This window comes from Trichosurus vulpecula, chromosome 4 (assembly GCF_011100635.1).
Source record: "Trichosurus vulpecula isolate mTriVul1 chromosome 4, mTriVul1.pri, whole genome shotgun sequence".
NCBI lineage: Eukaryota > Metazoa > Chordata > Mammalia > Diprotodontia > Phalangeridae > Trichosurus > Trichosurus vulpecula.
The window spans coordinates 145229305-145254209 of NC_050576.1; the positions used below are offsets into that span (position 1 = coordinate 145229305).

At 38.9% G+C, this 24905-nt stretch overlaps 1 protein-coding gene across 1 annotated transcript in view; it reads right to left on the minus strand.

Annotated features, from left to right (window-relative positions):
- The window catches only part of MTR (5-methyltetrahydrofolate-homocysteine methyltransferase), a 138107-nt gene that overhangs the window by 53854 nt on the left and 59348 nt on the right, over positions 1–24905 (minus strand). Inside the window, exons 14-17 of the mRNA XM_036756287.1 lie at positions 19588–19700; positions 11862–12002; positions 6665–6850; positions 1817–1996 (exon numbers count right to left, since the gene is read on the minus strand). Of these exons, the coding sequence (XP_036612182.1) occupies positions 1817–1996; positions 6665–6850; positions 11862–12002; positions 19588–19700 (620 nt within the window). The remainder of the gene's footprint in view (positions 1–1816; positions 1997–6664; positions 6851–11861; positions 12003–19587; positions 19701–24905) is intronic.

The following is a 24905-nucleotide window of genomic DNA, read 5'->3' on the forward strand; positions in this document are numbered from 1 at the left end:
TGACAAGAATGGCTGGAAAAAAATGGTCTTCTGGTCTACTGTACTTTTCAAGGGTGGGTATGGAGGTACTGGGACAGTAATTGCTTTGAACCAATAGGATAAGCAACCTGTTCATGGGTTTCTAAGTTACAATGTCCTTTTTTATTCATAGCTTATGCTTTTCTTTCATGACTACATTCCTTCTACATTCAGCATGACTGCTCTGTGCAATCATCTCTCAAGCAAATGTGGAGATGAAATGAGGATGAGAAATTCAACCATGCAGACCCTATCAGAACACACTCAATTCTACTTCATACAAGTTTCCCAAAGAGAAAAAAATTTCCGAAATCAAGCCAGTCTATTAGATTTCCTTATGATTTTGTGCCGATTGAGGTATGGGCACAGCAGTTCCCAGGACTGATGATGCTTCTGCCAGAAGGTCTCTCTTAAGACCACGTTACTTGAGGAAGGCTTTTGCTGCACCTCATTTTGGGAACACGGCTTCCTTTAATTAGTGTCGGTTTAATTAACCTAATGTGAAGGCATATTTGAAGGGCATTACAGCTTCATAAAAAAATACTTTTTTGAGAATTCCAGCAGAGTGAAGGAAAACCGCTGCTGATCCCAAGGAGGTGTATATATTTATAGCCTCTAGTAGGATGCCAAACACTTGGCAATGGGTTAATTTTCCTCAGCATTTTATCACAGAATAAATGAGTTTGAAGGGACCCCAGAAGCCATTTCATCCAACCAAGATATGAACAAGAATCTCTTCTACAACATCATCCGGCAAATGTTTATCCATTTTTTTCTGTGAAAACATCTAGTGATAGGAAACTCACAACCTCTGAAGGTATTCCAGTTTGGGATATTTCTAATCATTAACAAGTTTAAACTTAAAACTGACCTCCTGACAACTTCCACAAATTGCTCCTAGCTCTGCCCCACTTTGGGGCCATGTTGAGTAAAACCCTGGCACACAGTAGACACTTAGAAATGTTCACTGATTGATTGATTAAAGCTTCTTCCACATACAGCCCTTGAGACATCTCTACAGAGCTATCACATCCCTCCTAAATTGCTGCTTCTGTCTTCACATAAGAGATAAACACCAAATAAGGTCCGAAGCAAAAGCTGACCAACCCAAGGGAGACAGAACAGTACAGTGAAAAAAAAGATGAACTGGGAGTTATAGGACCTGAGTTTGACCTTGACTCTGCCTCTTATTATATGGCTGACCTTGGCTGAGTCACTTAAGAACTGGGACTCAATATGTTCATACGGAAAGTTGAGGTTCTAGGTTGATGAGCCTTTGACTCCATTCCACAACCACAGACCTTCTTATACTGCCTGAGCCAAGGAAACTCTGATCTGAGAAGCGATGCTTTACAAAGGAATAGGGGGGCAGCTAAGCATGGTAAGGAATGGAAAAGTCAGAAAACCCTAGAAATCAGCACTCCACAGGACAGCTTCACTATTTAATTTGGAGTGCTGTTAAACAGCGCTATCAAACACAAATAGAAAGGGATCCCTGCAGGCCATGTATTAACTTAGAAAACCACAAATTTATATTATCTATGTTGTATTATATTCTTATTTATTTTGTTAAACACTTTCCAATTATATTCTAATCTGGTCCAATGAAGGTACATCAAGAGTTTGATATCTCTGCTAAAAACTTACAGAATGTATCAAGACTCAGACATATGTTCCCACTCCTTACACACCTCGATCTTTTTTTTTAATGGATATCTTCTATTTCCAAATATGACCTCTCCTACCTACAGTCCTTGTAACAAAGAATAAAAAAGGAAGAGAAACCTCCACAGCTTACCTTGATGGTCTTAGTTGCATTGATAAAGTTAATAGCATACAGGTTGTGCTCTTCCATTCCTGTCCCAATGGTAAGGATATTGGGGTCAAAGATGATGTCATTTGGGTTAAATCCCACTTTTTTAACAAGAAGATGGTAGGCTCGGGTACATATTTCAATTTTGTTGTTGGTTTCTGTAGCCTGGGGCAAGGAAGCAGGTAGGAAGGAAAGGAAGAAAGGAAAAGTACAAAATGTAATTGGTAATGGACTGTCAAATACTTCTACAAACCAACAGACTTTCTGACTTAGTGAAAGCATGCAGAGATGTCAATAAGCATGTAAGCACTGATAGTTGAGTTTCTCAGAATCCTGACAAGCAGGATGGAAATCTGAGCAAATTAATAAGGAGAAAGGATGGGTTTAAAGGCCATTTTGCATCATTGTCCTCACAAGTTATTTTTCTTCTGTTTAAATCCCTCCCCCCCCACACACACACACAGAAATGAGGGCAATGAGTTTTCGTATGGTTGCTTTTTTTCCACAAACATGCTAGAACTCAAATATAAAAACGTGTTCTGTCCTTCAGAGACATTACTTTGGAAGCCCTACCCTCTTCTTCAATTATGTTGTCATGGCATTTGCTTTCAGAGCTTACATGCCATACATGTTATTCTGAAATACCCAAAAATGGGCATTTCCACGTACATAAAACAAAAATACAAGAAACTGCCAATCTGCATTGCATACAGTCTGCTTTTCCTTTTAAAGATTTAATAAATTTAACATGTAACTTTCAAAGCTGTGCTGCTTGTCTCTGATTCTTTCTGGCCTTCTGTTCTCTTTCTGTGCATTAAAAAAAAAAATGCTTCAATGACCCTTTCTTTTTTTTTCTCCTTTTTCTGACTATGCTATTCCTAGCCCATCTTAATCCCTCCCACTGCATCCCAAAATTGGAAGGAAGAAAAAAAAGACAAATTCCTTGTAATAAATATTTATAGTCAAGCAAAAGAAAATGCCACATGTGCCATGTCTGGAAACATGTACCTTAGTATCCTAAAGGCATTATACCTCTCTCAAGAGGTTGGTAACACGCTTCACCATCAGTCCTCTGGAATCATGACTGATTATTGCTTGGATTGCCGTTCTAAAGTCTCTCAGAGTTCTTATTCTCTATAATGTTGTTGTTATATAAATTGTTAGCCTGGAACTTCTCTCACTTCATTCTGCATCAATTCATATGCGTCTTCTCAGGTTTTTCTGAACCCATCTCTTACAGTACAATACTATTCTACTGAACTCACAATAAAATTTGTTCAGCCATGCCCTCCTGATTTTCTAGTGCTTTGCTGTAACACAGAAAGTTGCTATAAATATTATTAACTTGAGTCCTTTTCTTCTTTCTTTGATCTCTTTGGTGTATAAAAGTATATCTCATTCGTTTTTAAACCCAAATACTATTTTCCTGACCCATCTTGTTTACAAAATTTACACTCTGGAGGCAATGTTTGATCACTCACTTTGTTCACAAAATTTGTATCTATTTCAAAAAGCAAAACTACCCTTAAAGGAGGAAGATTTGCCACCACAAAAGAACGTGTTACTAGCTCTAAGAGGAGAAGAAGTTTATCCCTGTCTCATTCAAAGAGCAAGAGCATTGATGGAGTTTGTTTATAGTCTCCTGAAATGACTATGTTGAGGAGGACAATATCCATTTGGCTGCATAATTTTTCACATGTTTGTTCAAAAAGAGGCACTCTCTAGTCAGAGCTGATATAACTAATAGCAAATGAGGGAGAGGGGAAGGGAAGGCACCCTCAAGATTCTTGTCTAGAAGAGCTAACTTTTCATTTTCCTGGAGATTACTCTGGGGAGAGGGAAGGAGTGAGGGGAACAACACATATCATTCCTGCCCTAAGCAGGAATGAGTGCTGACTTCAAGGTCATTGGGAAGAGACAAGGATGATGAATTCATCATCATGCTCATAGTCAGTTAATAAAAATTTATTAAGTGCCTTCTATGTTCCAGACACTGTACTAAGTACTAGGGATACAAAGAAATGCAAAAAGCAGTCTTGCCCTCAAGGCGCTCATAATCTAATGGAGGAGATAATATGCAAATAAATATGTACAAACAAGCTACATATAAGATAAATACAGATAATTAATAGAGGGAAGGCATAAGAATTAAGAGGGATTGGGAAAGGCTTTCTGTAGAAGGCGGCATTTTAGCTGTGGCCTGAAGGAAACCAAGGAAGCCAGAAGATAGAGGCAAGCAGGAGAGTCTTATGTGAGGAACAGGAGGGTGGCCAGTGTTACTGGAAGAGTATGTGGAGGGAGGGAAGAGGTATGAAAAGACCAGAAGGGGGAGAGGAGGAAAGGGCAGCTTACAAAGGGCTTTGAATGTCAAAGAGGATTTTGTATTCGATGCTGGAGAAGGTTGGGAACCACAGTAGTTTATTGGGGGTATATCTGAGCTTTAGAAAAATTATTTTATTATTCTGGTAGCTAAGTGGAGGATAAATTGGAGTGGGAAGAGACTTGTGCCAGGCAGCAAAATCATCCTGCTGCGACAACAATCCAGGCATGAAGAAATGGGCTTGCACCAGGGAGAGAAGGAAGCAAATGTGAGAGCTGCTAGGAAGGCAGAAACAACAGACGTTGGCAATAGAACGATATGAGAGGTGAGAGGGAGTGAGGAGTAGAGGATGTATGAGTCTGGGGAACTAGTAGGATGGTGATGCCCTTGACAATAATAAATAAGTTTAGAAGGAGAGAGAGTTTGGGGGGAAAAGAAAGTAAATTCAATTTTGGACATGTTTTAAGTTTAAGACATCTACAGGATATCTATTTCAGGACATGCAAAAGGCAGTTGGAGATAAGAACTGGAGGTGAGCAGAGAGGTCAGCACCGGATTAGGAGATTTGAGAATCAGCAGCATAGAAATTATAACTATATCTATGGGAGTTGATGAGCTCACCAAATGAAACAGTATAGAGGGAAAAGGACCAAGGTAAAGCCCTGGCGGGACACTTACGACTGGCAGGCGTGACCTGGATGAAGAGCAACAAAACAAGACTGAAAACTAGTGGTCAGACAGGTAGGAGCATAATAGGTACTAAGGTAGTGAGGAGAATGTGAAACAAAAATGAAATTGGAGGACGTTTCCCACCTATCAGCAGAGAGGTGAGATATTACAGGAACACAATGAGTCCTATACTGCCAGATGTTGCCAAGGTGTTGGGTTGTTTTATTTAATGTACTTCTTGGTTACATGAGAGGGTTCTGCTGGAGGACAGGAGGCAAAGGGCGGTCCTTAGGGACACTAGCTGATGAGACAGTGACTCTTTTTAAAAAGGGATATTAATAAATAAAAACAGCTGTTTGCTGGAGGTAGTTTTTGTTTTGTTTTCAAGCTAACCAATTAGCCTGGAGAACTTCCAGATAAGATTTTGAAAGATACCACTGGAGTCCAATTCACCAAGGTCTTTTGTTAAAGAAATGTTCAAAAATACACCAAAAAGCTTCTTGAGTTAAAGACTAGCATTTCTCTTCCTTTACTAGGTCACTCCCAATAACTAAGCCACACTGGTCTGTTTTTCTGAAGATTTCCCCTTCTCCAATTTCCAGTTAAATATATAAGAAATGCTAAGGAATTCATTCCCTAGGTGAAGTCCACATGTAGCCAAAATGAAGAGAGGGTATTTAAGACAGAGAAGAGATTAAATGTCATTTATGCCTCAGACAGGTTCACGGAAGGTCATTGATGAGGTCAAAACTTGGGCCTCGCCAATAAAACTCTGGCCAAATTCAACAGTCACTATTAGGACTATTACCATCAAAAGGCATGGCCCTCCCTTCCATTAACTAAGCGTGTGAATACTAAGTATTTGGAGTGACTGGAATAAGCTGGACAGTTTTCCATGATGTCTGCAGTACTAAGACCTTTGCAAATGGAATTTTAAAAAACACACACACACACACACACACACAGATATGTACACTTATGTTTATAGACACACATACCTATCAGAAGCAAAGAACTGGAAATCAAGTGGTCTCCTATTAACTCAAGAATGGCTGAACAAATTATAATGAATGTAATAGAATATTATCGCCATCATAAAAATGACTGAAAATGATATAGATGAACAGGGAAATAGTAATACTAACATGTCAAATTTAATATAGATTTGTAAAAACAAACTGTATGTTAACAGAGACGCATGATCCAGTAGACATCATCTCTTTCTTTTCTCCTTTGCACATAGAACTTTACATTTGTTGACGTTTGTCAAATTCACATTAAAATAATGAGTTTTGAAAATATCAATAATTTTTTAATTAAAAAATAGGAGATAATGTTCTTTACTGAGGTGGGGGAAAAGAGATATGGAATACTACATAGAATATAGGATTGGAGGTGAGGGTTGGGGGTGGCCATTAGGTACTGTGATGAGCCAGTGATTTTTTTTAAAGGGTACATCAATCAAAAACAGGCTTTTGCTGGGGAAGGGGATTGGTAATGGTTGCCTTTTTTTTTTTTAACCAATCAATTAGCTTGGAAAATTTCCAAGTAAGCGCTTCAGGATGGTGGAGAGGGTATTTTAAGTTTTGAAATATGCCAAATAAGTTTTGCTGAAAACTTTTTTTTCAGCTCTTTTTAATTCTCAGAGAAAGAAAGGAGGGAGGAATGCATTAGGAAATATATGTGAAGTGAGCACACTAAGTGGCAATAAAAAATTATTTTTAAAAGCATTTTAAAGAAAATGAGGTTTCTGAGGATGTGTCTGACACTATGTTTAAAGATTTCAAATATTTTAAAGGTGCATAAAAACCAAGAAAAAAGGAAGAACTGAAGAAATCACTTACTTGACCCACTTCATCAAATGCCATGACCACCACAGCAGCCCCATACTTCTTGACCTTCCTAGCCTTTTCCAGGAAGTCATCCTCACCTTCCTTCAGACTAATGCTGTTGACGATACACTTCCCTTGGCAGCATTTTAACCCAGCCTCTATCACAGCAAAGTTGGAAGAGTCAATACACAATGGTACCTGCAATTAGAACAGGGAAGGATGGCGAATAAGTCCAAGTCATTAATTAGTTTCTCCTCTACTTTTCAAATCTCTTTTGTGTTTATTTTGGGTTTATTTGTTGACAATCTCTTTTTTCAAAAAATGCATATTCAGTTCACTTATCTTCTTTCCTATTTTGTTAAAGATATTTTTAGATGTAATGTTTCCCCTAAGAATTACTTTAGCTGCATCCCAGAATTTGGGGAATGTTGTTTTGTCATTATCGTTTTCTTTCACATAATTCTTAATGGTTTTTTTGACCCACTCATTTTTTAGGATTTCATTAAATCTACATTTGGGTCTGCGTCTTTTGTTTGTGCTCCTTAAAATGATTACTATACTTACTACGTTATGAGCTGTAACATGTTTCCTATTTCTATTTCTTTATTTGCAATTTCTCTGTGCCCTATTACACTGTCAGTTTTGGCAAAAGTTTCATGTGGTACTGAGAAGTACATGCATTATTTAGCAGTTCAATTCCGGAAATGCCCTAAGTCTTTTATCTCTAGTTTCTCCAGTAATGAGTTCAAACTCTTTATTTCCCTTCTGTTAATCATTTTACTGGATTGGTCCAAAACTGAAAGGTTATTAAAGTTTCCTACCATTGTATTACTATGTCTTTTCTAAATTCAATTAATTTTTCCTCTATGAAGTTAAATGCCATGGCATTTAAACATACAAGTCTGATACTGATTTTTTGCTTATGACCACTTTCAGCATAATGTAGCTTCTTTTTTTAAAATCATTTTTATGTTGTAAATGTCTTTGATATCTAACAGTATAATTGCAACTACTTTTTGGTATTTGCCTGATACATAGTAAATTTTGTTCTAGACCTCATCTTTATTCTTTGTATTTTTTCTTCTTTTTAGATGTGTTATTTGTAAGCTATAGATTGTGTGGTTTTGTTTTCTTATTCAATCAGTCTGTCTTCCATTTTACTGGAGTGTTTAATCCATTCGCATTTAGAGTTATGAGACTTAGGTTTAAATTTTCCTTCATTCATCTCTAACAGTTCTTTTTTTCAGAATTAGATTTTTTAATTGTTTTTGTTCCTTTTCCTTTGTAAAGACAGTTATTTTTGCTTAATCTACGTGAAGGCAAACCAATTCCCCCAGGATCTCTTCCCCTCTGCCTCAAGCCCTACCCCCTCCCATTTATCACCCCCTTCCCCAGTTATGAGTTTCACTTATTAATTCATTTTCTCTTCCTTTCAACTAGTTACCTAACCGTTCTCCTCTTTTTCTCTCAGTTAAGTAAAATCCTCCCCCTTCAACTTCTTTTATGTGTTGTCTTTTTTTTCATTTTCTGTACTTTTTTTTTTCTAAAAAGGCTTCTTCCCTTCATTCTCTTCATTAATCTTCCCTTTCTGTTTATTCTAGACTTCTATGTTTTGATCCATGGTCCTAATACCTCTTTATGTCTTCTTTATTCTCTATATTCCTCATGGAATTAAAATTTCCAATGCACCTATTTTGAGGTCCCTCTTATAAACAGTTTCTATGTTATTACCATCTTGCATATCTTGCTCCCTTCCCCTTTTTCCTGTTGTACCTCATTCTTATTAATTCCTGAAGAGGGAAAAAAATAGTTCCTGTTGCCCCATGGTAGAAAGCATGGGCTCAGAAATGAGAAGAAAACTCCATTCCATTTCTTTGCCAAGTTGGGAGGTACACAGGCATGGCACACTGCAAATGTTTTCAGACTTCTTTTGATTTGTTGATCAGTTTTGCTGACCTCCCCCCACTTCCCTTTTTGCTCTTTCTTTTTTAAAATATGATTCGTTGTATAGAATGATTCTCTGGGAAGGGGTAGGGGGAGGAAGAGGATATCAGGAGCAATTCTGATTACGTAAAAAATGCAAAATAGCAACAAAAATTTAATTTAAAAAGACTTGAGGGCAGAGATTGGTCACCAGTAAGACATAAGCTACAGCCAACTTTCCAAAATCCCAAACGTACACTTTTGACGTCATCCAGGCAACACTATGGTAAAATTAAAACAGCGGCACAAAGACGAGAGTCTGAAATATTTGGAGGGGTTTTCCTGTCACGAGAGCACTTAGCTGATCCTCAAGCATGGAAAAGGGTTAAGCTAACATCTGAGAAAGGACCCAATAAGCGTCCATTTCCCTGGCTTTGGTATCAGCTTACCCACTTCAAGTGCCTAAATGCCAATGTAACCATCTTAATATAGGATTTAGGCATCTCAAAGTCAGACGCTGTTCTGTCTTCAGGATTAATGTGCAGCTTCATGCCCTTCACAAGAAATCTCCTAGCCAAGGTATTCAAATTTGAGCTCCCACATTCCTGACTTGAAATAACCCCAGCTTTGGCATTCAAAGGAAGAAGTGAATGTAGCTTACAGCATCTGGGTAAAAGGCTAACCTAGGTCTCAATGGAAGCAAACAAAAGAAAATATTATATTCCCCTTTAATTCTGACCTAATGTTCTTTCTTCAGCAACTCATGACCTAGCCTCAGAAAAAAGAAAAGTAAAATAGATAACAAGCCAAGAAAAAAAAAACTCAAATGATGATCTTCAAAGGGAAAAGAAATTTTAAGATCGAGAAAACTACAAAAGAGAAGAGTGCCCAGGATGGTGGAGCAAACATCATTACTCAATGGAACAGGATCCAGGTCCCTTGGTTTTAATTCTCTAATACCTAGACTGCCCTATATTTAGGTATCTCGATTTATCTATTACCCTCCACCAGAGGGTAGCAAAGGAAAGCACACAAAGAGTAAGTAATTTACATCAGTGATTATGTTCTTTCCGGTCATTCTGGATTTTTTAAAAGAAAAAAAGGTTTGGGCAAGAAAAAGTTGAAATTGATGGCAAAAATGAAATTTTTTAACTTTGAGGTTTTTTTGGTTTGTTTTGATTTTTGAAACTCGATCACCCAGGCTGGAAGTACAGGAGACTGTGTGGTCCAAACCCAATTCCAATCACCACAGAAGCCTTGATCAGCCCTATTTCTGACTGAGGGTGACTCACTTAGGCAGCATTGTGGGTCCCTCACTCCCAGCAGCTCCCCGCACTGGTGAAGGACACCCCATCGGCTTTAGCTCACTGCAGCAAAGAGCTCTCAAACTGAATCAGTTCACCAGCCTCAGCCTCCCCATGAACAGCAACTAGAGGCATGCATGACCACATCAAGCCATGGATTTCCAAAATGAATACAGAGCCAAGTATGCAAGAAGAGCTACTTGGCAGGAAGGTCATGTCCTTAAAACTGCAAAACTTTTGCTTTTAATATTGCAGGAACTTTGTTCATAGAACTCTTGGAGGAAGCAAGATGATAATATAAAAGCTAATATTTACACAACACTCTGAGATTTGCAAAGCAGTTCACAAGTATTTTCTCATTTGATCTTCACAACCACTCTCCATTTTATAGGCAAGGAAACAGAGGGAGACAAAAGTTAAATGACTTGGCCAGGGTCACACAGCTAGAAAGTGTCTGAGGCCAGATTTAGACTCAAGTTTTTCTGATGCAAAGTCTAACACTTCCCACTGAGCCACCTAACTGCTTATATAATGTGCACAAAGTATTCTGCAAACTGTGAAGTACTATACAAAGTCAGCTGCTGCTATCATAAATGGGTATATTACCTTCTTCCCTACATTGCAGAAGTGGGGGACAAGGGGTATGGAACACTATATACACTGTCAATCCCAGTCAATGTGTTGGTTCATTTTACTGACCTGTTTTTCGTGCCCTTTTTTTAAAAAAAAAATCTTTGCAGTAAGAGATGGCTCACCAAGGAGAAGCATTTGGAAACATGTGATGCAGAAACAAAAGTCATTAATAAAATTTTTTAAATGGCTATATTTTAGTATTAGAGCTCTGAAATTAAGGCTTGATTGCAACTCTTGAACAACTAACCTTGAACTTACTGATTTTACAACTTGATAACCTTGTCAGATAGAAGAAAGCCATCCTTAGTACTAGTGGCAGTAAATATTTGCTACTACTTTTGGGAAAAGTGCTTTGAGAGGCACAAATGAAGAATGGAAGACTAGAAACATTAGAATTTACTCCCAGGCTATTTCTCCTGAAAAACTTAAACCTGCACTAAGACTTTTGAAACGCTCTGTATTTGACAAAAACCTAATTAAAAATGTGCTCTCCCATCTGTAAGTTAATGTCATTTATCCTTAAAATAACAGCTAGTTGGTGAGGGGAGAAACTTCTGGATCCCCCCATTAGTTTACCAACCTTTAATTATGGGGCATGATGGGAGGAAATTAGGTCAGACAATATTATTTTAATTTTTAATTATGTTTCAGTTTGACTAGCTTCAGTGACCCTACCCTCTTCCTCAAAGGATCAACTAGACCTTTTATATTTATACTGAAGAGACAAAAGATTTAAGCAGCCATAGCATTGAAGAGTTTAGGATTTCACGCCGAGCTGGTGAGGTACCAGTTACAGATCTAAGAGATGCAAAATGAAGCCACCCTTCATGTCCATTTACAGAAATTTGAGGAGAAATTAAGAATAGTATTCAGCATTCTGAATACTTGTTGGGCCCAGAAAACCACTCTTCAGAGAGTGGGAATGATGGACAAAGCACTGGGCTTAGAGTCAGAATCCTATGACAGACACTTGCTAGTTGTGTGATCCTGGGCAAGTCACTTGACCACTGAGATTCAACTTTCTCATCTATAAAACAAAGATAAATTCAACCACCTGACAAGGTTTCTTTGGGAGATAAAAAGAGAAAATGTGTGTAAAATATTTTCTGAACTTTGCTATCCTAAACATTGGTTGCTGTTGCTGTCATCATCATCACCATCATCATCATCCATTCATTCATTCAGGAGGTTCAAGGCAAGAAACAGCAAAGATGGTTGCTCCAGGGCAATGTACTTTAAAAACTCTAGAAAAAGACAAATTTATAACCTGTGTGATTAAGAGGGTGCCCGAACAAGCTGAAAAAAGTGTAATGACAGTAAGGTAACACTGTAATTAAATTAAACACCACCTTGGCAATATCAGGTTCAGAAGCAACGAAGTTACAAAATTTGGTCATAGCAATGGGGCCATCCAACATCCCGTCGTCCATGTTAACATCCAGAACCTGAGCTCCCATCTCCACCTGGGCTTTGCCCACACTCAAAGCTTCCTGTAGGAGAAACAAAGGAGAGACACTGTGACCCCTAACCCAAAAGCAGCAGAAGGGACCACATTTACTTATCTTTTATTAAACCACGATTATTGGGGTTAAAAAGTAAAAAAACACAATCCATGGTACTAATGATATCTTAAAGTCCCAAAGGGAATTCTAAATAAGTCTCACTTACATTCAAATACATCTTCCATGTTACCAGTTATCTTCCAGTCTCCCAAACTAGAAATAAGAATCATTCAATGAGATGACACTTTTGGTCCTTCTCTTGCCTTTTCCTCTTCTATGATCTGTCCCCAAATCCTGTTGATTTTTCCTTAAGATACCACCAATTTGAAGTTTTTCCTTTCTAACCAGAAGGCTTCCATGTTTGTCCAAGATTTTCCTACATCATGCAATATCCTTCTAAGACTCCCTAAATCCAGGGTCTTCCCATCAATCTATACAGCCATCAGACTCATCTTCCTAAAACAGCACTTTCATCACATACTCTTACACTTAAGAATCCATAACATCTCATTATCTGTCTGGCACATCAAAATTAAACTGTTCCATCTAGTTTACAGGCCCACAACAACTGGATGTTATTTTAACAGTACAATCTGAATTCCTCATTACTCTCACAAAAATGCTACTTCCATCCAATCAAGGCTTGTCTTGTCATCATTCTTCACATATATCAAGTTAATTCCTCTTTCTGTGCCTTTGCTCATAGTGTTCCCTTTGCCTAAAAAGCAGGTCCCCTTCAATTACCAAAATCTTGTTTGTATTTCAAGGCCAAATTCACATACAACCCTCTTCATTAAGTTTTTTCCATTAATTGCCTCACCTTTTATTAATCTTTCCTTTCTCTGAACTTCTACTGCACTTAAAAAAAAGAACACCTCTACTTACATCTTAAGAAATTTTTAATTATTTTTCTCATGCTCATTTCATCTCCACAATTGGACCATAAGTTCCCTGAGGCTAAGGACTAGGCTGTATGTCTTTTGAAAATGACTGTCACGTAGGAGGTACTCAATACATATGTGTTGACTGATAGATATGGTAGAGTCATATGTATGTACGTGCATGTGTCTTTATTAGTCTTCATGGTATGAAAGAAAGGAGATGATATAAATATCAGACATTCATGTTCTCATAGCATGGAAATTATAGTTGAGTTTTTTCTAACCTTAAGAAGACCAAATGGAAATTTACAGGAGTCACTGAGACAGAGAAGGAATGAGGACCTTTAATTTGTATCACAAAAATGACAGTGATTATTACAAAGAGAATGGCTTCAAACAAATATAATCCAATGACAACTTTTGTTAATATCAGCTGTGCCCCACGCAGATATACACAAAAAATAAGAGCAGTGGGTAATAAATGGGATGTCTAGGGTTCACAGGATCATAGATGAGAAAAAAAAATAAGTGTGAGAAACAGATCATGAGCTCTGCAGGCACCTGATAAAATAGTGATGGAGGTCTTCAATTATCCAGGCACCTGCTGCAGCTCTCCCTCTGCCAAAAGCAGAGTGACTGATAACTTCTTCACTTAATAATAATCTATCCTTTGATAAAGTGAAGAAATAAACAAGTAGTTATATCTTGGTTCTGATTCTCACTAATAGGGAGAAACTATTTGTTCAAGTAGAAATGATGGGAACCTTAGATGGAAATGATCACTCTATTGTGGAGTTTGTGGTAGAGGAGAAGAAAGCCAGACAATCTGATACGCACCCTCCATTTTGGGAATGCACATTTCAGAGTTCAGAGGAAGGATAGAGGAATCCCACAAACTAAAATCCTCCAGTGGAAGACAGGAATAGGAAACTCTCAAGAATAAAATCTGGACACCCAAAGGGAAATAAACCCTTTATTTAAACAGACCAGCGTGGCTACAGAGATAACTCACCAACCAACAAGTTTTTTAAAAGATACATACAAAAGATGGGAAAAGGAGCAGGTAACAGGTAGAATATGTGACTGAACGGTCCTATAAAAAGTAACACCAGGCCTGCCAGAGTTCAGAATGACCTGAGGCTGGTAAGAAAGAGCAGGGGTTTTATGGATTTATTGGGAGAAAGTAGAAGACCAAAGAAGGGTCAGTACTCCTTCTACATGTATGTCTCCTTAAGGCCCTTTATATAAGAAGCAGTTAAGAATGAAAAGGGCAGAAAAAACCCGTTTTTGTGTAAAGAAAAAGATTTCTATTAATCGTCAAAGGATGTAACGATACTGCTGCTATTATGGATGCAGACGTCTGGTATGAGTAGAAAAGGAATTTTTTTTTTTTACTATGAATTGCTAAAACATATATGTGAAGAAAGAAGACTTTCAGACAGGATTTGGACAGGTCTGGAAAGAAAATTATAGTCAGTATAAATGTGAGAATCTGGAACTTGTCTCCAAGGTGTGGTGATACCTCACTTGTGTGAGAATGATTTAATGCTGCAAAGAGGATGGGAAAGTTCTTTTATTCATTGAACCCAGACAAATGTGAGTAGAAAGACACAGTTTCAAGGACATCAAGGAGATGGAGGAGTCCACTGAGAACTTCAGAGCTTTCTCTCTGCTCTTCATTGACTTCATAGGCTCAAAGCTTCAGTGACAACTAGTGCCCTTCAGCACCATCTGGAGGTGAAAATAAGTAAAGCTTTTTTTCAGAAATGCCTGTTGCACTCTGGGGCCACCTTTGGCAAACCTTCAAGTAAGTACTTGATAAATGCTAGCTAGCTAGTAATAATACCTTTTCTTGTTCAGTCACATTCAACTCTTCGGGGGTTTTCTTTTGGGGGGCGGAGAAAGATACTGGAGTGGTTTGCCATTTCCTTCTTCAGCTCATTTTACAGGTGAGGAAACTGGGGCAAACTGAACTAATGACTTGCCTAGGGTCACAAAGCTAGTAAGTATCTGAGGCCAGATTTGAACTCATGAAAATAAGTCTTCCTGATACCAAGTGAAGTGTTCTATCCACTGAGCCACCTAGTACTTATGGTATCTATAATATTGTTAATGTGTCTTTTTCTTTGTTATGCTTAAGACCCAAGAGAGGCAATATTATGAGAGCTGATTTATGTAAATATACGCACCATTATGTAAATAAACGCACCATTATGTAAATAAATACACCATGAGGATGTGTTACCTTGTGAGGGGCTGTCTGGGCAGACAAACACATTAGGTTGTGGCTCAAGAGCTAGGGTGTAGGTAGAGGAAGCGTATTTCTTTTGACCACTGAATCACCCTCAGACCCTTGGTGGTGTGGTCTCTCTCTGGGAACTTAGACCTGTTGAAGTGGGAGAGCAAGGCTGGAAGGAGCAAGCCTCCAGTGATGTGTTTATATGTCATTTTGTCTACAGGGCTTCCTATACACCATTTCCCTATTTCATAAGGTTGGATGGGATGATGATATCTGATAATAGAAAGAAAGTCGATCTATTCAATTCTAACTTTGCTTCTGTCTTCTCTGTCAGAGATCTCTGCAAGGGACTTGACAAAACAAAAATAACTAAACAGGAACACAAAGATAACTAAAAAGATTCTAAGAGAGTAATTAGCTGATGAACTCCAGAAGAACTACATCTTTGCACAGTGAAAAAATTAGCAGCTATGACCAACCGCTGACACTAACTTAAAGATTGTAGAGAATCCGAGACTGAAAAAGCACAAACGTCCAAAGAAAGAAAACAGAATCTGCAAACCACAGCTAAGTCCAAATTAGTGCAAATGATGGGCTTCCTGAAGTGGTCATATACATTCAAATTCACACGTTCAAAGTTGCAACTATGTAAAATATAGCAACTGGTCCAGCCCAATGGAAATATGTAGCACAAAATAGAACAATGCAAGCACTTCAGGGAATTCTTTACTTGTACTAATGAAGTCCTACCAGATAATGCAGCTAGGTGACCCACTAGATAGAATCAGAAAGACCTGAGTTCAAATCCTGTTTCAGACACTTGCAAGACGTGTAACCTTGAGCAAGTCACTGAGCCTCTGTCTGCCTCAGTTTCCTTATCTGCAAAATGGGAATCATAACAGCACCTACCTCCCAGGGTTGAAGTGAGGATCAAATGAAATAATAAAGTGCTTAAGTAAATGTTAACTACTACTATCATAAACCACTAAGCTTGACTTTAATTCATGGGGAACCTCTAGAATAGAGATGGTCAGTACACACTGAGAAAAGGCGCTAGTGATTACAATGAGCCAAAATGGTTTCACGAAGGACAGACCATGACAGATGAACTTTGTTCACAAGGTTATTACTAAATTGGTAGGTAGAGAAAGCACTGTCACTATTTATAGCCTGCCTAGAGCCTAATGGTTCGGCTGACAAAAATGTTTCATACCATTCGTGTGGAAAAGACAAAGAGGCATGGCCTAGGCAGTGATAATTAGATGGCTTTGGAACTGGCTGAATGGGTAAACTCAAATAGTAGATGTAAACTTGGCAACCTTGACTCATCTCCATGAGAGCAGAAGGGATTAACACTTTTATTAATGAATTAGATAAAAAACACAACATGCTTATCAAAATTGCAGATGACAAATAACTAGAAGGGATAGCTAATGGACTACTAATGCACTAATGTCAAACTCCAAAGAAAGATCTCAACAAGCAAGAGCATTGGGCTGAATCTATTAAGACGAAATTCAAGAGGAAAGAAAATAAAATCTTACATGGGTTCAAAAAACCATCTTCGGAACCGTAACATGAGAGAAACAATTTTACACAGCCATCTCTGAAAAACGTCTGAGGATGTCAGTAGAAAGTGCACAATACTACATATTAGCCTAAAAAGCTAGTAAGATAATCAATGTAAGGTGAAACTTCCCAGAAGAAAAAAATCCTCCTGCACTCTGCACTGGTTAGGGCACATATGAAGAATTGTATTTATTTCTGGTTGCCACAGTTTAGGAAGAACACTGATAAACCAGAGAACATCCTGAGGAGGGTAACCAGGATAGTGAGAGATCTTAAGTCCATGCCATATGAAGAGAGGATGAAGGAAGTGGGAACGTGCAGACTGGAGAAAAAAGAAAACAAGGGGGAATAAATACCTTTCTACAAGGATCTGAAAGGTTATCCTAGGGAAAAGAGATTAGATTTGCGCTGTTTGGCCTCAGAAAACGAACCAGGAGCGATGAATGGATAGAAGTTATAAACAGGCCAACTTACACTTGATGTCAAGAAAAACTTCCTAAGAATTACTTATGCAAAAATTTAATGTGCTGTCTCGGTAGGTAGTTGGTCCACCCTCATTGGAGGATTTCAAAGAAGACTGGATGACCACTTATCAAGTAGGTTATGATGGGACTACTTTTTGGGTATATATTGGACTAGAGGACATCCCTTCCAACACTAAAATGCTATAATTTTGTGAATTATATCTGCTATAAAGTGAGAAGGCCTACCTTGGGAGGAATGAACAGCCTATCCCTGATAATGTTTAAGTGAGTTAGATGAGCATCCATCATGGATGGCAATAAGAGAGCATTCACCATTTTGGGCAGGACAATGCACTCTAAAATTTTTTATGAGTGATAATAATAACTGCTACACAAGTTCAGAAGAGGGAAGGATTCAAGGAAGATACAGGGCATGACATTTGAAAGTTGAGAAGAATTTGGATATGGGAAAAGGTGTACTGGGGAAGGGATATACGTTCTGTATTTCCAGGTCTAACTTTTCTCTTGTCTTCCAGTATAATTCTAATTGCCTATTGCAGTGGACATCTCGAAGTGGATATCCCATAGACATCTTGAACTAAAAATAGCCAAACTGAATTCATCATCTTTACCCTGAAAATCCTCTTCTCTACCAAACTTACCTACTATTGCCAAGGGTACCACTATCTTACCAGTCACAGGCTTACAACCTACATGTCATCCTCGACTCCTAACTATCTCTCATCCCCCATATCCAATCGGTTGCCAAGTACTTTCAATTTTACCTTTGTAACATCTCTCAAATATACTCCCTTCTCTTCCCTGACACAGACGCCACTCGGGTTTCATCACCTCTTTGCAATAACCTACTGGTTGATCTTGCCACAAGTCTCTCCCCATTAGAGTCTATCTTCCTCTCAACTATCAAAGTGATTTTCCTAAAGCACAGGTTTGATCATGTCACTCCCTTACTCAATAAACTCCAGTGGCTCCCTATTAACTCCAGAATCAAATATAAAATCCTCTGGTTATTTTAAATCCTCGTAACCTTTTCCCCTTCTCCCTGTCTTTTCTAGTCTTATACCTTAACCCTCCACAGGTGATCCAAAGACATTGGCTTCCGTGTTGTTCCCAGAACAAGATAATCTATCTCCTGACTCCAGGCAGTTTTGCTGATGGCACCCCCACCCCCACCTGAAATGTTCTCCTTCCTCATCTCTACCTTCTGATCTTCCTGACTTACTTCAAGTCCTAGCTAAAATCCCACCTTCTAGAAGACTTTCCCAACCTCCCTCCATTGTAGTGCCTTCCCTCTGTTGATTATTCCCAGTTTATCCTGTCTATGTTTGTTTGCAAGGTGTCATCCACATTAAAGTGTGACTGCCTTGAAAGCATGGACTGTCTTTTGCCTTTCTTTATATTACTAGAACTTGGTACAGTCCCCAGCACATAGTAGGTGATTAAAAAAATGCTTGCTGACTGACAAGAGGCACACACAAAGTAGGGGGGCAGAAACAGATAAGGCAGTGTGGGGAGACAGTGAGTTGAGGGGTCTAGCACAAGAGGAGATTAGTGTGTTAGGTACTAATGGCCGATAGGTTGGACAGTCAGTTTAAAGTCAGAAATCAAGGCCAGGAACATGGCACAAAAGTCTGGACTTTTTCTTGTGGACAATGGGGAACCACTTCAAGTCTTAAAGCAAGGAAGAGTGATATTACACACAAGTGGCACTTTAGGAAGATTACTATGGTATATCATGCAGGATGAATTGGAGTTGGGGAGACTGAAAGCAGAGAGATCAATTAGGAGGAATTACAACAAAACAGGTTTGAAGTAATGACAGCGTGAACTAGTACAGGGGCAAAGAGAACGGAAAAGGAAAATAAACAGAATAGCAAGAGTAACACACTCGTAATGTCAAATCTCTTCAATTTAGATTTTTAAGCTTCATTTTGACATGATTCTAACCTTAATAGCATTCTCAACAAAAATAGAAAAATAATCAATGAAAACACGGAGCAAGTGTCCAAATAATGATTATCCTTCATTCTTCCACCTCTCTTTTCCACATTCCTAAAAAAGGTAAGAGCAGAAACCCCAAATGGAGAGCATTTCTCTATCTCCCCCACCCCTTCCCAAAGCAGGGAAATAAACAGAAGATGCATCTGCCTCATACTACCTCTCACCCCAATCTTGAATATGGAGCTTTTGGTGAATAGCAATGACAACTTCGATTTTTCTCAGGGCTTACTCCGTAAGTCCCCCCCACCCTCCACTCCCCACTTTCAAGTTCAAAAGTGAACCCAGTTCATCATTTCTCATATTTCCTCAGCTTAATAACATCAGAAGCAGAAGCTGATTAATGTATACACTGTCTAGCAAAATAGCATGTGCCTCAGTGATCTTATCGGGATGCTCACTTCATAGTTTCCTGCCATGATGAGTTTAGCAAACTTCCTTGATCCCGCAACATTACAGCGCTCGCCAATGTTAACAAAGTTGGTGTATGGTCCAATCCTGAAGGGCTCGAGTCCTAAAAGGGAGAATCATTTTGAAATATTCAGGAAAACACATGAAGTAGGTGATGCAAGATTAAAAACAAACACATTCATGAGAAATATCCCTGTATTCCTCATCCCACCATACTACAATTTGCTATCTGTCTTTGCACAAATAGTTCCCCATGCCTGGAGTGCTTTCCCTCCACACTTCTGCCTTTTGGTAATCCATAACTATATTAAGACCCATAAATTTCCTACATGAAGCCTTGTTAGTGCTTCCCCCTTCCTTGAAATTACTTGTTTACTATACATAGATTTTGTATTTATTTATCTGAGTGCATTTTGCACTAGTAGAATGCAGGTTTCTTGAGGGCTGGCCTGTTTTCATTTTTGTCTTTGTATCTCAGAACCTAGTACAGTGCCTGGCACATAGGAGGTGCTAATTAAGTCCTTGTTAAATTAAACTAAATTGCAAAGCAACTATGAGGGAAAGGAGAACATGGGGCCATCTTTCCTTGGTTGCTATATATAGATCTAACGACTCAGTGTAAAAAAGCATAGCCTGAAGGCAAATACTTCTCTGAGTCTTTTTCCAAACCCTTCTTAACTATGAGACATATGGAAGACCCATAAGCAATTACTCCATGAAAACTATACAGGCTGAGGAAAGATGGTGAAAAAACAATTAATTCATAATTCTTCCCAACTATTAAAAACCAGAAACCAAATGGACAAAGAGATTTTACATCTCATTCTGCTAAGAATATTTTACTAAGGTAAAACTTAGGGTTATGCCTAAGGTATCTCAGAACCTATGGGGAAAGAACACGACTCATTACCTACTTGTCCTTGGCAGCACTGTCCAGTAGACCAGGCATCCAGAGATGACCTTTATTCTAACTCAACACCTTAACTATTAAATGGGGATAATAATATCTTTCCAATCTAACTCACAGAGCAACTGGGTGATAAAACAGGAAAATACTTTAGAAAAAGTTAAATGCATGATACGAATTAAAGTGTTGTTATGGTAATTACTGTGAGACAATCTCTAGTTCTACCTTTTCACAGTGAACTATTTAGTTCTAACAATGCCTAAGATTTGAGCATAAGATTTCAATCTGGAATGTCCCTTAAAGATCACCTAATTTTACCCCTTTCATTTTGTAAATGAGGAAATAGAGGCACAAAGTTAGGAGACCTGTCTAAGGCCTCACAGCTACAAACTGCCAACCTGGTATTGAATTTAGATCCTTCAGACACAACTGCAGCATTCTTTCCACTGTTTAGGAGGCCAAATGGTCTTTTTTTTTCCCCAAAGACCTGGCTGGATGGGAGACAGAGAAAACAAGTACAAGGATGGAAATACGATGGCCAGGTGTCTTTTAAGTCACCTCCAGAGTTCAGGTGAAGAAAATGACAGACAAAAACAAGACCATCTCTTCCTGGTTCCCTTCCTTAATCTTATTCCCCCTGGATTCTGCCCCTCCTCCAGCAGTCTCCTGGTTGTCCCTGACCCTTTGACTGACCTCACAATTTGCAGGAAAGGCAAGTGAGGATGCCAAAACTTAAATCGTAAAGAAATCCTAAGTGATCTCCCTAAAAGCATTTCATACACAGTACTTCTAATCTATTATGAATGTGATGGAACCGGATACAAAAACAGCCTGTCTTGCTCATGATTTACAAAAGAGCAAGATGGAAGAGGCTGAGGTTTCATTTTTTAATCTGCTTCAGAGTCATTCTAAGAGCAATTAGAAATAACACACGGATGCTGAAATTGGAGGCAAAGGGCCCCCTCATTTTTAATATGTAAAATCTTAAAATAACGATGTATAGAGAATGTCATGGCACATTATGTGGGGCAGGCTAGGCGGTTCCATGGATAGAGTGCCAAGTGGAGAGCCAGGCAGACCTGAGTTTAAATCCTGCCTCAGACAATTACTAGATATGTGACCTTGGGAAAGTCACTTATCCTCTATTTGCCTCAATTTCCTCATCTATAAAATGGGGGTAATAATTGCAACTACCTCCTAGTGTTGTGATCAAATGAGATCATTGTAAAGCACTTAGCACGGTGCCTGGCACATAGCTATTATTATTAATGGTGTATAGAGAACATCATGACACACTGTGTTGACAGCTAGGTGGCACAGCACCAGGCCAGAAGTCAGGCAGACCTGAGTTCAATTCTGGCCTCAGACACTTAACTAGCTATCACTTAACCTCTGCTTGCCTCCGTTTCTTCAACTGTAAAATGGGGTAACAGCACTTCCCTCCCTCCCCCAGGGTTGTTGTGAGGATCAAATAAGGTAATTTTAAAGCGCTTAGTGCATTGCCTGGCACATGGCAAGCACGATTTAAATTTTAACTGTTAGTAGTCATAGTACTATTGGGGGGCTACAGGCTGGCCTCGGTGGCACAGAGATCTCGTTTTAAGTTCCACCTCTGATCTATACCGGCTATGTGGCCCCAAGCAAGCCCTTTCACTTAGTGACCCAGGCAATTGTCTATGACTGTAAGACCAGAGAACATGCTGTTTTTCTCTTTGCTGGCTGAGAAAGTTCTTCACCCAGGACCTCCCTGATGAAATCACACAGGTTCAGTTTAAAACAAATTTACCTAAATCAAACAAAATGAACATTGTTTGTTTTGTTGTTCAGTCGTTTCAGTCATGTCCGACTCTTTGTGACCCCATTTGGGGTTTTTTTTGACAAAAATACTGGAGTGGTTTGCCATTTCCTTTTCCAGCTCGTTTTATAGATGAGGAACCAAGGCAAACAGGGTTAAGTACCTTGCCCAAGGTCACACAGCTAGGAAGTATCTGAGGCCAAATGTGAACTCACTAAGACGCATCTTCCTGACTTCAGGCCTACCACTTTATCCACTGCACCATCTAGCTGCTCTAAATAAAGTCAATGATCTAAATAAATTGTTCACTCCCTATTCCATGACCAGCAGACAGGAGAATTTAATTTGTGGCCTCAATTATGACCAGTATTTATTTCATTGTGAGGTCTTCCAAATGAAAAAGCAGCCATCTGAGATTACTATACGTTCCCTTGCCCCTCAGCCTTTTGAGAGCGAAAAGGAGCAAAGGACTGGTCTGAGGAAGCATGGCTCTTCTGACCCATGGCAGTTAGATGCCAATTCTTCATTTTCCAACAGCGGCCTTGCTTTGGCTTCTACTATACAAGCCTCCAAGCAAATGTCCATCTGGAATCTCATCTCCATATAGACTGACTCAGCAGCTCTCGTGCCAAGTACCTCCTGATGCCATCCCCACCCAACTTCCTTTTGTGTCTTTATCTGTTAGCCTGTAAGCTCCCTGAGGACAGGGACTGTCTTTTCTTTTAGGATCTCCAGCATTTAGCACAGTGCCTGGCACAGAGTAGGCACTTAATAAATGTTTACTGAATTGAACTGAAGGTAACAGCACACTGGATAGAGCACTGGACCTGGAGTCAGGAAGCCTTGAGTTCAAATCTGGCCTCTTACAAACTGTGTAACGTTGGGCAAGTCACTTAACAGCTGTCTGCCTCAGTTCCCTCAACTGTAAATGGGGATAATAATAGCCCCTAAGGGTTGTTGTGAGGGATCAAATGAGGTAACATGTGTAAATTGCCTACTGCATTGCCTGGCACATAGCCCAGCATGCATCCTTCCTTTCAGTTCAAACTGACTTCCTCTTCTCTGTCAGTCCTGCCTACTGGACACTTGCACAGATGAAAAATTGGATATAAGCTCTGCAACCACATATATTTTATTTCGTGTGAATTAAAGCAACACAAAAAGCTCTTTTAAAAAAAACTTTCAAATTGTTAAGGTTAATGTTAAGGTAATATAAAAAACTAAATGATCTCACTTTAGAGAGATTTTTAAGTTGTTTTAATTGTTAATTTTTGGTAACAACTACAGGACTGCCGTAAATTATCCTGTCTACGTGATTTCTTGCTTCTAGTTAATGTATACAGCATTCTGCTCAAGTAGAGCTTCTGAAAAGTGAAATATGTGTTAGACTCAGGACTAGATTTTAAAGTTTTTCTTTTTCATGCAGTTCATATGATATAGTCATATCTTTAGTTCCTTTTTTTTTCCTCAAACTCATCCTTGAAAAATCCTGATGTACAAACTGGTTAAAAAAGAATCCTAGGAAGACACATCTGTTCATAATTAACAGTCAGTCATTGATAACCCCTCTCTCTTGAACATTCTTGCACGAGGAGATACTGAACCATCCCTCTACCTGTCTCCAATTCCATAGCCACACTGCAGTGGTTTGTCTGAAACAGCCCCCAATCACTCTGAAACTGCCCCCTGAAAAGGCAGCAGCCAGTCTGATACAGAGGGGGAAAAGCACTGGTCTTAGAGTCAGACTACCTGAGTTTAAATCCCCTCTTCTATTATGGGGTTTTTGGTGGTGATTTTTTTTTTTAATTTCATCTGATAAAGTAAGGGAAGAAACCAAAATATCTCACAAATTTGTGGGATTTGAAATGATGATCTACCATTTATTAATCATGGGAGTTTCCTTTTAGCCTTGATTTACTCATTTATCAATCGATCAACATGAATTAATTAAAAAACTCTTTTCTTCCTATGTATTCCCATGGCATAGGCAAATAAATGGAGGATGGCCTTTGGGTCAGGAAGACTGGAGTTAAAAGACTAATCTGGATTCAAGTGTCACCTCTGACACACCCTGGCCGTGTGACTCTGGGCAAGTCTCTGGCAAGATGTCTCAGCGCTCTGGGCCACTCTCCAAGACAAGTTTCAGAGAAGATGCCAGAGGGGAGTTTCCTTCTCTGGGTGCTCCCCAGCTCAATAAACTCCAAGGTCTAGTCCCTGTCCTTATTCCTATGTGCCAGATCCTATTAGGTACCGAGGAGATGAAGACAACCAATGAAACAGTCCTTGCCTACAAAGAATTTACCTTTTACCAAAGGCATCCAAATATCAAATTCTAGCCTCATTAAATAACACCTGTATTACTATTAATACCACAGAGCTGCTGTGATAAAAGCACTTGGTAAGCTTTAATGGGATATAATCATAGAATCACAGAAGGGACTTGAGAGATCATCTAACCCAACGCCCCCACGTTAAAGATAAGGAAATTGACAGCTAGAAAGGTTAAGGTCATATGATCAGAGATGGGCCTCAAATCCAGACTCTCTGACCCTAAACCCAGTGATATTTGCCTCTACAAGTAACTCTTATTTCTTCTTTCCCCAAAG